Below are 15,289 nucleotides of genomic sequence, written 5' to 3' on the forward strand. Positions count from 1 at the left end.
CAGTTGTTGTTACAACTGTCCTAGTTAATTTGCACCAATATTGGAATATAGGCTCTATATATAAATTTACACATTTATTTTTACCTTCGTCAATTGTCCTGTATACAACCCATATAAAATAATTTTTAAAATGGAATAGGAAAGTTCAAAAGGAAATAAACAGATAAAGTTAAATACTACTTTTTTATTTATTATTATTAAAAAAATTGAAAGTGCAATACCCGCGACTCTACGACTGCTGTTAGGTATTCCATCGGACGGCTGGCTCCCAGCACAAAACGAAGTTCATTCACGCTCAGATTCGAAGACACAACGTGTCCCAAAGAGTAGCAGGCAAATGGTGTTTCTTATTTGAACCTAGCCAGTTCACATTTTTTTTACGAGAACTTCTGTAGAACTTCATGGCATGTTGGTATTTTAACGCTGGAATAGTTACCGTCTACGCGGGTGAGCCGCGTTCGATTCCCGGCCGACGCAAGGTATTATTACCTCCAATCCAAAGCTAAACCAGAAGTTATCTAAACATTATTAGAGGTTTCTGTTCGAGAAATGGGAAATTTTGTCATTCCGTCTTGACATATGATTTCACTCATGAGTGTGTTTTTCAAATTACGTCATTTATCTTCATGCCGGCTTCGAGATAACTAGATAATCCAGAAGATGGACAGAACACCCAAAATAAAATTAAGAAGCCTGCGAGGTAGTTTGATCTGAGTTATTTTCATATTCAGTTACAGCGTATGCACCTTATATGCACAAGAAACGCAAGACCGATATTCAATTTTCCCGCCGTTTAGAGCTTCGCCTCAAAATAAAACTACAAATGAAAGCATTTGCAAAATAAACACAGCTGGCCAGTCGGAGCACGTGCGACTATGTTTTAATCGTGTGCCCTCTTAAGAAGTAGTTCTTATTTACTGTTGTTCTTCTGCGAGCCGCTCCTAGGTATGTAGAACAATTTCCAAGTTTGTAAGTAATTGTTATACTGTGTAACCGAAATTTTTCCTGTGGGTTCGACATGATCATCAGCAAAGTGCCGCATTTCGATACAGAATAGCGCATCCCACAAGAGCCTATGAAGCGTTTGGCACTCGTGAAAGGCGGTAAAGTGATTGTCGGCGGCTGGTATGTTTTGATTTCGTCGTATTGCGTCGCCTGCAGCATGTGGCTGGGTGCCTATTTTGCCAAATAACAATTTATAAAGTGGTGATTTCTTTGTAAACTAAACGCTATGGAATCATTTTGTCATCAGCTAAACAAACCACCAGGTGGTAGGTTGCATGCAATGAAGACCAGTCATTTCATTAATATCATTATAGTGCTCACAAGTAAAGGGCAATGCTTTTCCACCGAACTAGACATTAGGAAACATCCCAAAGTATGTAATCTACTTAAGCCGTGTGGAAAACTAAACGCTTTCCAGCAGGAATCTAGACTTACGATACAGAATGACGGCGAAGATATGTTTAATAATGTTCATCTCGATTCGATGAGCCTCCAACAAGCCCTGAATGAGGTTATTGAAGCGAGTTGTGAGCAGAGTAAAGTACTTGCAGCGAGCCTAGCAAAAAAACGCGATATCAGAAATGTCAGCAATGAAGCCTGTGAACTAATTATGAGAATTGAGAGACAGCGTAAAGAGGAGTTTGCTAAGTTTGCACTATTGCTTAATGAGAAAAAACGAAAAATACGTGAACTTCAAAAGCAAGTCGGGAACGCGATTACCGAAAAATTTGACGAAAACGATTACGGGTTGAGCGCCGACGTCCAAAAGAGGTCACAAGATACTGATCAGTCTGAAGATGCTTCTCAGCATGAAGATGACTTTACTCAGTATGCGTTGCGCGGATCCACTAAACACTTTTGTATAAAACAATACGACCATATTAGTGATAACGATAATGATGATGAAGTTGGCGGAGGCGCTGGTACTTCAGGAAGTAACATAAAAAATAGAGGAGTCGATTCTAAGGATGACGGCGAGATTGGTCGAAGTGATGACGAAGATTTATTTGACTCGGATAAGGAACACAGTGTCAGAGGACGTCGAAGCGAATCTGAAGAAAATCGGGACAGCGAAGAAGACATAGATGATTACAGTAATGAGATCATCAAGAGTAGTAGGAGTAAACAGAAAAACTGGTCGGGAAATAGTCAGAAGAAAAACAAGAAATTCGGAAAGCGCGAAGTCTCTAGCGACGACGATGATAACCCGGAAGAGAGTGATGACAAAGCGGCCATAGGAGATAACAAGCTTGCGCAGCAATGGCTTAAGGAAGAAACCTTTCCGCAGAAAGGAATGAAAAAGCTTCGGGCAACGATTTCAGATGACGAAAATGAGGCAAGTTTCAAACCAAACGGAAACTCGTCATCACCAGAACTAAAAACAACACGAACGATGAAAAAATACGCTGGCAGCCAGCTCGAAGCGCTTGACGATCTCCTTTGAAAGTAATTATTAAAACTAATTATTTTCTATCTTCGTGTTGCGCAACGCACATCATATACTGATCGTGAACTTATTTTAATAACATGTTGTTTATCACAAGTATAACGGATATGTATGTAGACTGCCTAAAAATACAATGCGGTTGTCTTTTTACCAAGAGATTATCGAGTACTTAATTAGTAAGTAATCAAGTAATTAAAAATAAATATCTTTGTAATATCCAGAGACCAATATATTAGAAATTTACATAGTGCAGTTTCACTTAGGATCAAGTCGAAAAAAAGATTGGACTCTCGTTAAAAAGCAAAGACTATTGGATTATGCTAGCTCCTGCTTAATTTACCAACTGTATATATATTGTTAAGGGTACATAATATTTTTGCTTATGCATATTATTCCATGGTCATATACAAATACAGTTGGTTATATGGAAGGAACGCACAGACCTCGTCTGAGATCTGCCTCACTCAAAAATTGTTATACTCCCATTGTTATGATTTATATTGATTATTAACGACGATTTTTATTTACCTGTTTTTTGATCTATTCCGTTGTATTGCAGAAAGCTATGATTATTTAATTTTTTTATTTTACGTTTATTTCATTTTGTAGTACTGCAACGCTTATACGGAATTATACGTTTGCGATGCCAGTTCACACACGAGTACGCTCAGCAGTTTTGACATTTCAAACTCAAAAGCCTGTTATATGAAAGCAACGTCGAATAAATTAGTTGGTTGTTTATTGTCAATGATCAAAGAGCGTCACTCTTGCTTTGGCAGCCATTTACTAATATTACCAAGAAAACCACAATATGTGCATAATATAACAGTGCAGAGGAGACGAATATATTAAAAACTTCCACAATACATCGGTTTAGTCTTGGAGAAACGATTTAACGTATTTGCTACGCATTCAAACAATAAACTCTGGTTCGGCATTGTGAAGCAGCTTCACGTGGCCCATTCTTAGATTTCTTTGGTAGATATTTTTTTATGAATATATTTTCGCTACATAATTATTATTGCAGTAGGTGACTGTATATATTGCTCCGTTTCTTTCCATGTTTTCCTGCCGACAAAAACTTTGGTAGTCAGAATCGAATACTCTCCAGGCTCAATTAGCTTGTTGAGATCCCAACAAACGAAGGCCGTTATGGCTACTAGCATGACAACTCTAGCAGCGCAGCTACGAAAGCTGCAAACACCTCAAACCGCACTGCTTGATCAAAGAACGACTACAAGCCGTGCGTCACTTTTGTTCGATGCCAAGGAAGCTGCGACGTTGGATAGAGACATTATCTTTGCGATTGGATGTTCAGGGCTCGAAGAGCTGTGCAAGTTAAATCAGCACGTTTTTGGACGATACGATAGAACCTTGTTTAGTGATGCTTCTAAGGATTTTCAAAGGGCCGTAAGTTCACCTATTGTCTTTGACTTCATTCGTATACTGAGTGCGTTTATAATTCTCTATGCAAGTACAGGTTTAGCCCTCAGGTAGCATTAACGGCATAGTTAAACGAAAAGCATATAACTTTTCTATAACTTTTATTATCTAGAAGTCTGACAAGAATTTCTCGTAACATATTATATTCATCAAAGAAAATGATTTGTGTACATACTTGGGTAAGATAGTAACAACAAAATAATCTACTGTCATTTCATGAGCGGACTTCAGAAAAGCCAAGGTTTCTAACATTACGTTCACTTCTATGTTTTCATTGTTTCTTTGTAATCTTTAGATCCAAACAAAGGAACAGAATGAGCAGCTGAACACAACGATGACAGATTTTTTGCACAGGCTTTCGCCATATCTCCTACTTCGTCCAGCCCACAAGGCACTGGAGTGGTTATTATACCGCTTTCGCATTCACGAATTTAACACAGTAGCCCTTATGCAGGCCATTTTACCGTTTCATGAAACAAATATCTTTGCTCGAATAATCCAACTGATCGATCTGTCAGATGAAACAACGTGTTGGCACTTCATGTCCGCTATAAAAGCCCAGGGTTCTGTGTTAACGAAAAAAGCATTGATCGCACAGTGTGCAAAAAGCCCTGGTCTATTTCGTTTCGTATGTGATTCGCTGCTGGCGATGCGTAAGGTGAACCAGGGTAGCGCTTTGCGGCCAGCAATCAACCTGTCTACTGGAGTTATTCTAGGAGTGATGGAGCTGCATGGACATCGTATCAATAATAAGCTAGTGTCAGCAATTATCGCGCATGTTGCTGATGGATTTGTGCATGCCAAGCAAGACGGCAATGTTGAATGGGTCAGCGCAAATGCTATGATGGTTGCTCAGTTGGCTAGAAAACAGTTGGCATTAAAAAGCGACCTCCTTCAATTGTTACTTATTACAATGGTCAAGTCCTTGAATGAAGAGAGCGTTAATAGCGGTCTTTTTGCTCTACTCACTGCATACCGCTATCAAACGAACTTAGATACACTGCCTCAGAAAGTAACTAAAGGTTTTCTCGGGTTTACAAATCTAGCTGAGAGATTAAAGGCAGCCATCAGCGGAAGTCGCCATGCGGATAAGTTTATGAGACTGTTCATACACGGCCTTTTCGTACATACTCTTATGGAAGTTCCAGCCAACGACGTAGGCGCGTTTGTTCTGCCATACTTCAATTTTATTACGGAGACAACCGAACAACGCCAAACGGTAGCCGAACAGTTCTTGAAGGCATATCTTGTTGTGCGTGTAAGCAACGAAGGGAAAAAATGCATACCAGCTGCCAGTGAGATTCTCCAAAAGCTCAAACAACGTGCTGGCGATGAATTGGATGCAGAGATTGTTAAAGGATTCCAAACTAGCGACCGTGAACTAATTGCTGAACTTGCGTCTGAATGTAGTCTTGGGATCCAGCACTCAGTTGTAGGCGACAACGGTGAGACCGTATTCCTTGCTTTAATGAGCAAGATGTCACATATACGGATGTCTGCAGTCACAACCATTATAAGCAAAGCTCCGACGACGGAGGCGGATCCATTTGTGAAGAGGTCTCTCAAGAATCTTATTGCCACAGAGACGGACGTTGGAGTTTACAATGCACTTATCGATTCATTGTCTGCCGAAACATTTCTCAAATTCGTCGATGCAGATGAAGCTATTAGCATAATTACAGAGCGGCTTTGCACCATCCGTAAAAAGAAATGGGTACATGTCAACCAGAAGCTGATACAACTAGTATGTAACGGCCTTGCTCCGTCCGCAAACGAGCGTTCAGTTCTACGATTTCTCTTAACAATGTCAGTAGTGTTTAGATCGTTTGATTTGGCAATAATTGATGAGTGTCTGAAATCAAATGTTGTTAAAAGTCATCAAGAACTAAAGCATCTGGCCAAATGTACAGTTTCCGATAATATGCCAGCAATAGAAATTTGTGACTCCATTGCTGCAGCATTGGCCAAGGGGTTTTCAGCTTCGGCGATCGATGATTATGTGCAGTGGTTGCTTAGTGACAGCGGCACAAATCTGAAAACGCGCTATGCAAGCCTTCGGTTTGTGGAGCACCTTATCATCCAGTCTAAACCGCTTAACACCGGTACCTTAAACGCAGCGTTGGACACATTACAGGTTATGCTTTTAGACTTAGAGGAAACAGATGGTGACGAGATCGAAACCCTGGCTGGCGGAGCGCTTCCGATTCGCTGTGTGACCAGAGTTATTGGAGCACTTTTGAAAAATGTGCAACCCATTAAAGAGCTAGAGAAGGTTCCCTCGTGGCACAAAAACGTGGACACCCGCAGCAGTGAAGTGGCTTTCCTCCGAAGGGTGTTCTCCATTGCCGTTGGACGGCAAAAAAAAGAAATTAGCTTTAGAGATATGCTGCACATCTTGTTTAGCTCATGCTTACCGTCAGCAGAGTTCAGATGCAATTTCCTGTGCGACATGTTACTTGGACATCTCACGGGTGTGCAATCTGATGACAATCTTCAACTACAAGCGCACTCGCTTTGTCTACTGGCTCATTTTATTGGTGATGTGGACGGAGATTCGATAGAACTTATTACGCTGTCAATAGTTATCGTTCTGCTATCGCCATCGAAGAGAATTCGCCGACTTGCAATTTCTGTTTTGGAGCACTGTAATAAGGACGCTTTTATCGAGTACCTTGTGAAGCATGGAAGTTCGATCGCTGACGTCGAGAGCGTCCTCAAATGCGTCGCTACGTTTCACAGATCCCATAAGATAACTTTCCTTAACCGAATGTTTACAAATGAAGGGCTAACGCCGATTGTGCGACTAGGAATTGCTCGAATGCTTCGAAATGTCGCTTCCCCGTCGACAATCGATGTGTGCATGGATATCGTACATCGCTATATTGACAGTCCAGGACTCATTATCGACTCGGTGAACCGTGAACTAATCAAATTATGCCTTGAGAAACTTTCGCTAGGATCCGCTAAAAAACTCAGCGATGTCCAGCAGAGAATACTCTTTGGAGTACTGACGAGCTCAAACGAAACGATGAGAATGCTTGGTTTGCAGTGCTTGTCCTCAGATCTTATCGGAAAGATCGCCGATACCGAAATAGTCAGACTCATAGATTATTTGCTGTCATCGATGATTGACGTGCTATCAGAATCGCAACGCGATGCGGCTGAGAGCGCTCTCAGAATTATTTGTCAGCATCAAACAAAACTAGTTGTGGTTGAGCTATCCAAGGTAACTGTAGATGAGTTGGCTAACCTACACTCAGTAAGAGACGTCAAACGAATGCGCACTAGCCTCAAAGAAACAAATGTGAAGGAAATCAAACCTTCGGATGACCCACTCGAGACGGCAGAATGGCGTCGTGCCGTCATTTTGCTTGAGATACTGCATAGCGTAACCGAGCTGAAACAACAGGATGCCCAAGGGGTGGTAACGGCTCTTTATGACGTACTTCGTCGATCGCTTGAATTACCGGTCGGTTGCGTGAATGTTGAATACGTGAAGCAGTGCATTCTGTCGTGCCTACAGGTGCATGGAACCTGCTCCCACGAGTTACTCCGACCTCATCGGCACCAGATCAGCTTGCTGGTTAAGGCACTCCGGTTAAGCCAGTGTGCCCAAACCCAGCATGCTATTCTGGTCATGCTCAACCATATGGCGCGCCTATACCCCGATGAGGTAAGAAACTGTTTCGGGCAGCATTTTAGAAAGGTTCGCGGATTCCCTGTATGTCTGCAAAATTTTTTTAAGGTTTATATATATGAAAATGACGTAAGTATGATTTTCAGAAAGGCTAACGTAATAATCACGTCTGTTTTAGTGAATTAAACCTTTTAGTTACTCTCTGCATGCCTCTTATTTTAATGCAGACATTTATATGAGGACATTTGCGGCGTCTAGAAGAATCTAGAATAGATCATTATTCCAGTAGAATATACAGTGTCTACTGAAGTTGTTGTTTATCGTCTTCGATTTTCCTTTTGGCTTTAATTGGTTTAATTCACAAACTCACATGTACAATTTTATGTGTAACTGAATTATAGGTTTTACAAAACATGATTAGTGTATTCACGTTCATGGGAACGTCGCTTCTACGCCAAGAGGATGAATATTCATTCCAAGTTGTTGTGCAAACCATCCAATCGGTAATCCCCATTCTGCTTGAAGCGTCCAAGAGCAAATCGAACAAGGACGTTGTGTCAAAGGTCACCGGTGTCTTCGTCGATTCTTGGCCGGATATTCCGGAGCACAGAAGATACCCGATTTTTAAGTGAGTATAGCAGCTACCAGTTTTTGTGGATTGCATTATTTATGTGTTAATACAAGCAAATCAATTATAGTTTGTCACGTATGATGTCACGATAAATCAAAACCGTAAATTTTGCGGCTATCTTAATACCACGAGTGTTCATAAAATGTTTGGAAACTCAAACGGTCATGCTAAACCCCAAAAGCATTTTTCATTGCTCGCCATTTCTATCCGATATTAGTGCCTTAGTTTGGATATTTATTGAGAACGCTCATACGAGTAAAGAACTTATCTTTAGTACAAGTACTTTCTTACTTTTGTTGAATGATTCTGACGAACGTCATCTCATCCTTGTTACTTCGTGTTGTAAACTTTCAGGAAACTTATTGAGACACTTGGGTCAGCGGATTACGCGTGGACACTGGTAGCACAAATGATTGACCAACTACTTGAGAAAGAGGCCGACCTTGAGGACTCTGATTTCTTGGAGTTCATGCTCGGCCTTGTTGGTGATTTTAGTATAGACACTACACTTTGTACGTGTTATCGGCTGCTGCAATTTGCTCTCTCGGTACCACTATACCAAAAACAAGCCAATGAATCAATGATAGACAAGGAGATCGTAAACGCAGCACAGTGCAGTGATCAAAGACTTGCCGACTTCAAAAGCGTGTCCGCTATGTTCGTCGAGCAGGTCCTGTCCGGAACAAACTTTATTTCATTGGCAGCTGAACTTGATGAGAACGAACTAGGACAGGCCGAGAATATGTATCAGGCTCTTCTTGCAGTTAGCCTTGAATCTATTCATGTGCTGAATGCTGCCATTCAGGAATGCGCCGACGATGAATTGCTAGAGAGTTGGAAGTCCAACATTTCGCTGTTGCACGACTGTGTCGACCGGGTAAACGGCGTCCTCAGACCAAACACTCTGGTGGCTGTAATGCAACAGCTACTAACACAGGAACTGCCGTCGATTCGTAGAAATGCAATGGACATGCTTAACAACAAGCTAATTGCTGAAACGTTCTTCGATAACTGTGAACAGATTGCCTCTCTGGTGGAGCCGCTCTCTATACTGGTGAGCAAGTCACCTGGTGAGCAGGATACAATGGGTCGGCAGACCGCGCTAGTGTCTCTGAAACTTATCTGCAGGAGAATACCAGCTGCAAACGATGAGATAAATAAAGTCTTCGACGTCGTAGACAAGCTATTCAGCAGCCATGACAAACTATCTGATGTTATCGTAGGCGGGGTCCTGCTCCTGTTTGCAGAACTGTGCCACTCCTGCCCCACGAAGATGTTAAATCATTTCGCAAAGCTCATGAAACGATTTTTGATCATTTCAGAAAATGGTGCTAAGAAGAGTGAAGCCATTGTTCTTGGCCTTGTGGTCAGTTATCATCGTCTCGTTGGAAATCTAGCAGGTTTTCTTTCACCACATCTACCTAAACTCATCAGCCACGTTTGTCGACTTTGTGCTGAACAACAACTCAAAGAGCGTGACGAAGCTCTTAAGGAACAATTGACAAAGATATGCCTTCATATTGGCGAAAGTATTTCGTTGCGAGTCCTGCTACCTGCAGTTGAAGACTGTATAACCGGTCAGCCTGTGGTGAAGGAACAGCCGCTTTACCTTAATCATCTGCTCAAAATCTTCAAAGCGGCCATTGAGTCAAGTGATCGTCATATATTTGATCAACAGCGTGAAGTGGTACAGAGTCTGGTTTTACGTCTATTATATTTCCGTGAAGAAGCAGCAGCCGAACAGATGGATTCTGAGCATGTGACCAACGCTGAAGGGTTCATTGTCGACTGTGTCACAACTTTATCGCTAAAGATGTCCGAAATGACGTTCCGGCCATTCATCATGAAGCTTTACGTGTGGGCCACACTGGTTGCCGAAGAGATGGATAACGATTGCCGTTTCCATCGTACGGCCACATTTTTCCACCTTTGCTACAAGTTGTCCGACACTCTGAAGGGACTATTCGTTCTTTTTGTAGGACAGTTTATACAGCAGGCTGTAAACGTTTTGGACAAATATCGTGCTGAAGTAGCAAAAGAAACGAAAGATGTATTGCTAGAAACAACGGCATGGATTCTGGGCACACTGTCGAACTGCTTCCAGTATGGTGGAAAATCATTTGTTACATCTGAGATGTACAAGACTGTTGCAAAATCTATCGTTGATGAGATCGAAAACACAATTGATAGCTCGGCAAGTACATATGAACGACGAATTCTCACGCGGGTAACCCCAGCCATTGTTAATCTGGCGGTTGCATGTACAGACGCTGATTGCAAGGACCTCCATAACAAAGTGTTGTTCAAGACGAGGAACAGTTCGGCCCGCATCCGGTTTTCGGCGCTTCAGACATTTGCTGCAATGGTAAGGCGACTTGGAGATGACTACGTATCTTTATTGCCGGAAAGTGTACCATTCCTCGCTGAGCTAATGGAAGATGACCGCCCTGAGGTGGAACATCTGGCACAAAAGGTCGTTCAAGAAATGGAACAGCTTCTCGGGGAACCTTTGATGAAATATTTCTAGGACTACTGATTGGCCAACTGTTAGAATGTATTTCTTTTCCAAAGTACATGATAGGGTTAACAATACTACGTAGGTAATTATCGTAAATGAGTTGACACTAATATTAATATAGAGATATATATTTGTTGATATCTTAGGTACAGTCATTGGTTTTCTTTCCATCGAATCTTAGAAAACTGGTAACTTCAAATAAACGCATATTAAATATTGAAACAATGATTAGCATAATAATTACAACAATACACTAATTGAACACATGCTATACTAGCAAATAAAAACGAAGAATTTTTCAGGAATTCTTGTATCTTTAGTACGGCATAATTGTTATATACATATAATTGCCTTAGCGTACAAAAAGCTGGCACCAAATGAATACCCCCGCTGCCTAAAGGTCCAGGTGTCAATTGAAGGCTTCATTTAGTACGTAAGTACAGGTTGATTGCCATTTATAATGGTCAATGATCTAATTTGAACACACAGAACTCTTCTAGGAGCTTAACAGGTTCATCATGTGGATTCATTGAATATACCGCTAATGTTCATGAAATTTCTGACAGTCAAGCTAGAAATCGTTTACTGAAGCCGTCTACTGAAGCTTTCAAGTACACTATTATCAAAGTCATAAAATTTTTTTAATTGCATTAATTCTCTAAGTTTGATGTTGTTCTGTAGATCAAAATCTCCTCTATATTCTCCACTTGCTCAATATCTATATGATAAATTATAGACTTGGCAATGTGTGAGCTTCAGGACTCTCCTTTTAGAGTGGCCACAAGATCGCCTGCTTCGTTAAGCTGTTGAATGATATCCACGCCACCGATGAGATCTCCTTTGACGTAGATTTGTGGATATGTTGGCCAATTCGAGTAGGTTTTCAATCCCTGTCGCACTTCCTCATCACTAAGTATGTCGAATGTCTTATACGGTATGCTGTAGTAAGAAAAAAAATTGCAGAAAACACTTAACTAAAAATTTCTCTTAGTTATCTCTAACGTCTGTTTACGACGCGCCCTCTATGTATAACATCTTCAATGACAGCTTGAAGGCGTACAACAGATTAGTACTGCGATATAAAAAATCTAGATGAGACATTTGCTGCAATGGAGACAACAGCATGTCTAGGCTAATGTTTCGATGTTTTGAATGTTTTATGAAGATATTGCAGTTTACCATACTGATACAGTTTAAGACAACTTATCGTACAAAGAGCTTATTTTGTCGACCATGCCCTAGATACTTACCCGGTTCTATTGAGGATGCTAATTAGCGTACGGCTGAAACCGCATCGGGGCGTCTGCGGGTCACCTTTCATGAACACCATCACTTCGGCCTGGCGAATAAGTTTATCAAGTCGACTATTCAAGCTGCCTCTTCCAGTTAGATTGTCTCCGGCTTGCTTCAAAGCTTCTTCCAAATCGCCAGATTCATCCATCTGAGACATGATGTCCACCCCGCCAATCAACTCGCCTAGAAAAGCACGAAGTAACAGAAACTAGAGAGATCTCTTGATAGTCTTGTCAAACAATCGAGTGGAAAGAAACTTACCAAAATAGTTATAAAATAAACAAATACTAATTAGGTTACGCAACAGAATATTTTTAAGAGATCACAAATTCCGTGGAGTTGAAGTACCATTGATATAGAGCTGTGGATAAGATGGCCAGTCGGAGAACTTCTTGAGTCCTTCTCGAACGTCATTATCGCTGAGGATATCAAATGAGCCGAATCTGACATCATGCTTCTTAAGAATTTCGATGGCCTTGCGACTAAAGCCACACCGTGCTTCTTCTGGTGTTCCCTTCATGAACAGCATGACAGGTTCCTGTGCAATAAGCTTCTTGAGACGATCTTCCAAAGAAGCACCGTCTTTAGCAGATGTTGGGGCATCCTGAAGGTGTGGTAGAGATTCGTGTTATGAACTATGTATGACGGTCAGAGACTAATTGATGACAATATCATTGATCGTTACTGGTTTTCGGTACATAGCTTATTAGGCAATGGGTGTCAGCCATATATCACCTTTGAATCTCTGTCACTAAGACATGCTGTGTCGATTTTCTTCTGAAGTTCGTGAATCTTTTGCAGAAAACGGGGCGGATCTGCGCCTACCATTTTTTCCTGGTAGGACTTGCCAAGAAGAAACAGAAATGTTGGCACTGACGTTATACCAAACTGAAGTAAAATCTCTTCCAATTCTTCAGCTTCCACCTAAAAAATATTATCAGTGCTCACTAATTAATATATGCAGCAAAGTTATGTCTATGCAATTCCTTCGTTTTAATTTCATCTTGAATTATGTATGAAGGAAATACATCTGCTCTTCTAACCACATAGTTTTTGATAGTTACTCTGCTAATCAATTTTCTAGGCAGTTCCCACTGTATGGAATTAATGTTTGTGGCAACTGGGTACAATGTACACACTACAATGGAGAAAACTCACTTTATAAAATTTGATTTTGGGAGAATCCTTGGCGAGCTCTTTGATGACTCCTTCCATCTGCGTACATTCTGGTGACCATGAGGCCGCAAAAAAATGAACCACCATAAAACCCCTGAAAAAGAATTACGACATTAATAAAACTCACTCTAAGAATGGTATATATATATATCATTGTTACACGCTCTATAATAAATACATTGCACCCTACGTGACTATGATGCCATCCTATACCTGCAAATGTAGTTAAAAAAAACATTGTTTCTCTCTGCAATCATTTCTTTTTGTGTACACAGAACTCCAACCCTAAGCAAACAATAAGAACCTTAAAAAAACTGAGCAAAGTTTCTTGGAGCTTTTTTCTTAATCAAAGAGAGGCTAATCAATATGAGCATCTAAAATGGATACAAAAAGATCTTGCTACAGCTAGCCGTTCGACTCAGATTTTTTTTGGATGCAAGTGTTCGTCTACTTATATTCCTATTTAGATATGATTTGGAGTCAGCATAATAATAAATAATAATAATAAATAAAAATAATAAATCTACTTTCATCGTTACAGTACATTTAATTTTAATAATATATTTAAAAAGGCCTTAACATAATATAAAGTTATGTTTGTATGTATTGGAATTGGAGCCCTACTACTGTTACCTATTTAATGTTATAATAACATGTACTGAACGGCAATGCACTAGGCAACAACAAGAAAGGAAGCAAGGTGTACGCACTTTGTGGACTCGGTTGAGGCCTTATCGAAGGCATCCTTGCTCTTGATAGACTCCATTGCACAGCAGCTTTCTGAAATTGCTTCGCAAGAATGAGAATTCTCTGGAAATTCTGTGCACAAACACGGAACGCCGACAAAATTTTGAAACAAGCTACCGCGATCAAACGTGTTGTCAGATGGAGAACGGCACAATGCGGGTAGCCATGTTGGGAAAGGGAAAGCTCACCCAGACAAGAGCATGAGGGAAAGAAGGAAAGGGGAATTAAACTTTACGGCGCTAGATAAATTTCGCTGCGGAAAGGTTTTCCGAAACTGAGAGAACTAAAAAAGTAAGCAAATGTTTCGCGCTTTTAAGTTTGGCACGGCCTTTGTTAGAAGTGTTAATTAAGACGACTAGCCTCTCCGGAATGACGAGAAGTTTGTTTTCCCTCGCTTACAGACCTGCTAGAACAATGAGAGGCGGGAAGGAGAGGGTAAGCGAATTTCATGCCTTAGGTAGGCAAACACGGTGACACTGCTGCATCATAGGGACGCGTTTACAAGCCTTAGCCCTATTCACAGTGACTTAGCCTGCATAATTCCTCTACCAAAATGCTGATATGGGCGTGAAGATGGTTCATTTTCTTCAAATATTTATTCTCAGGTTACTATTTCATGATAATACAGCTTGACCTTATCCCGCATAAAGATCAGCTGCTCACCAAACCGATTATTTGATAATGCGATTTCGTTATTTGTTATGTGGAGGATAGACCATCCTGTTAAAATCACATGTTTTACAAAATTTAAATAACAATTTGGGGTATAAGAATGCCTATAGCAAACAAAGTTCAGCAATTTTATCAAAAAAAAAGGCCAATGATGCCTTTGGCCCACATGCCGTACGCGCAGCATTTTTTTGGTATGTAGAGCCCTTTCGTGAATAGCCCGGAGACTATTGGCCTTCTACAATCCACGGACAAACTCTGGTAAATATCCACACCGGCATTTCAGGGATAGGGTCAGTCGTATGCAAATACGGCCTAAAATTGCGTAAAGCCAATAACTGCATGCAGAAAGCAGAGGGAGCCCATTTTAGTAAGGCTCTATTTAAGTAAAATCCTGGCTGTATAAGGTTCGTAATGAAGAACTATTTATGTAGATATATTCGGTTCTTTTTTTGCTGGTATCATTTTGAAGCCACTACCAGTCATGTGACCGTTTCTATATATATAAAATATTATGTTACTTCAGATTTAGTACTCAAGAACAGCTGACAGGCACCAACTGATACATAATTTTATATATTATTCATTACTGCAGTTTCTTCTTATGATAGGTAAATTATCCTGTATTTGTCTATCAATCTGTTATTTAAAAGTTTTTGATCATTCAGTGTTAGTTAAAAAGCGCGCTGCAGAAGTGAAGTTACTCTACATAAACGTACGGTT

General features: G+C 40.6%; 2 protein-coding genes across 5 annotated transcripts; one reads left to right on the forward strand and one right to left on the reverse strand.

Annotated features, from left to right (window-relative positions):
• The first annotated feature begins 812 nt into the window (after positions 1-812).
• l(2)k09022 (HEAT repeat containing 1 homolog l(2)k09022) lies at positions 813-10,986 on the forward strand. 4 transcript variants are annotated; one of them, XM_022813621.2, is made up of 5 exons: positions 813-945; positions 3,547-3,862; positions 4,191-7,568; positions 7,934-8,160; positions 8,518-10,986. In XM_022813621.2, exons 2-5 carry the CDS (start codon positions 3,605-3,607, stop codon positions 10,688-10,690), a joined length of 6,036 nt encoding a protein of 2,011 aa, XP_022669356.1. In that variant the 5' UTR covers positions 813-945; positions 3,547-3,604; the 3' UTR covers positions 10,691-10,986. The 4 variants fall into 4 exon arrangements, with proteins under 4 accessions (XP_022669356.1, XP_022669355.1, XP_086831564.1 ...); XM_022813620.2 differs by having other exon boundaries at positions 842-945; positions 3,543-3,862; XM_086975438.1 differs by having other exon boundaries at positions 935-1,125; positions 3,543-3,862.
• Positions 10,976-14,062, reverse strand: Grx3 (Glutaredoxin 3). Its single transcript, XM_022813632.2, has 6 exons — positions 13,861-14,062; positions 13,133-13,244; positions 12,710-12,898; positions 12,323-12,578; positions 11,932-12,157; positions 10,976-11,620 (listed from the first exon to the last, which is right to left on the reverse strand). The coding sequence occupies exons 1-6, from the start codon at positions 13,914-13,916 to the stop codon at positions 11,437-11,439; spliced, it is 1,023 nt and encodes a 340-aa protein (XP_022669367.1). The 5' UTR covers positions 13,917-14,062; the 3' UTR covers positions 10,976-11,436.
• Between the last annotated feature and the right edge of the window lie 1,227 nt (positions 14,063-15,289).

The sequence above is a fragment of the Varroa destructor genome, unplaced genomic scaffold (assembly GCF_002443255.2).
Source record: "Varroa destructor unplaced genomic scaffold, Vdes_3.0 BEIS01000007.1, whole genome shotgun sequence".
In the NCBI taxonomy this organism is placed as follows: domain Eukaryota; kingdom Metazoa; phylum Arthropoda; class Arachnida; order Mesostigmata; family Varroidae; genus Varroa; species Varroa destructor.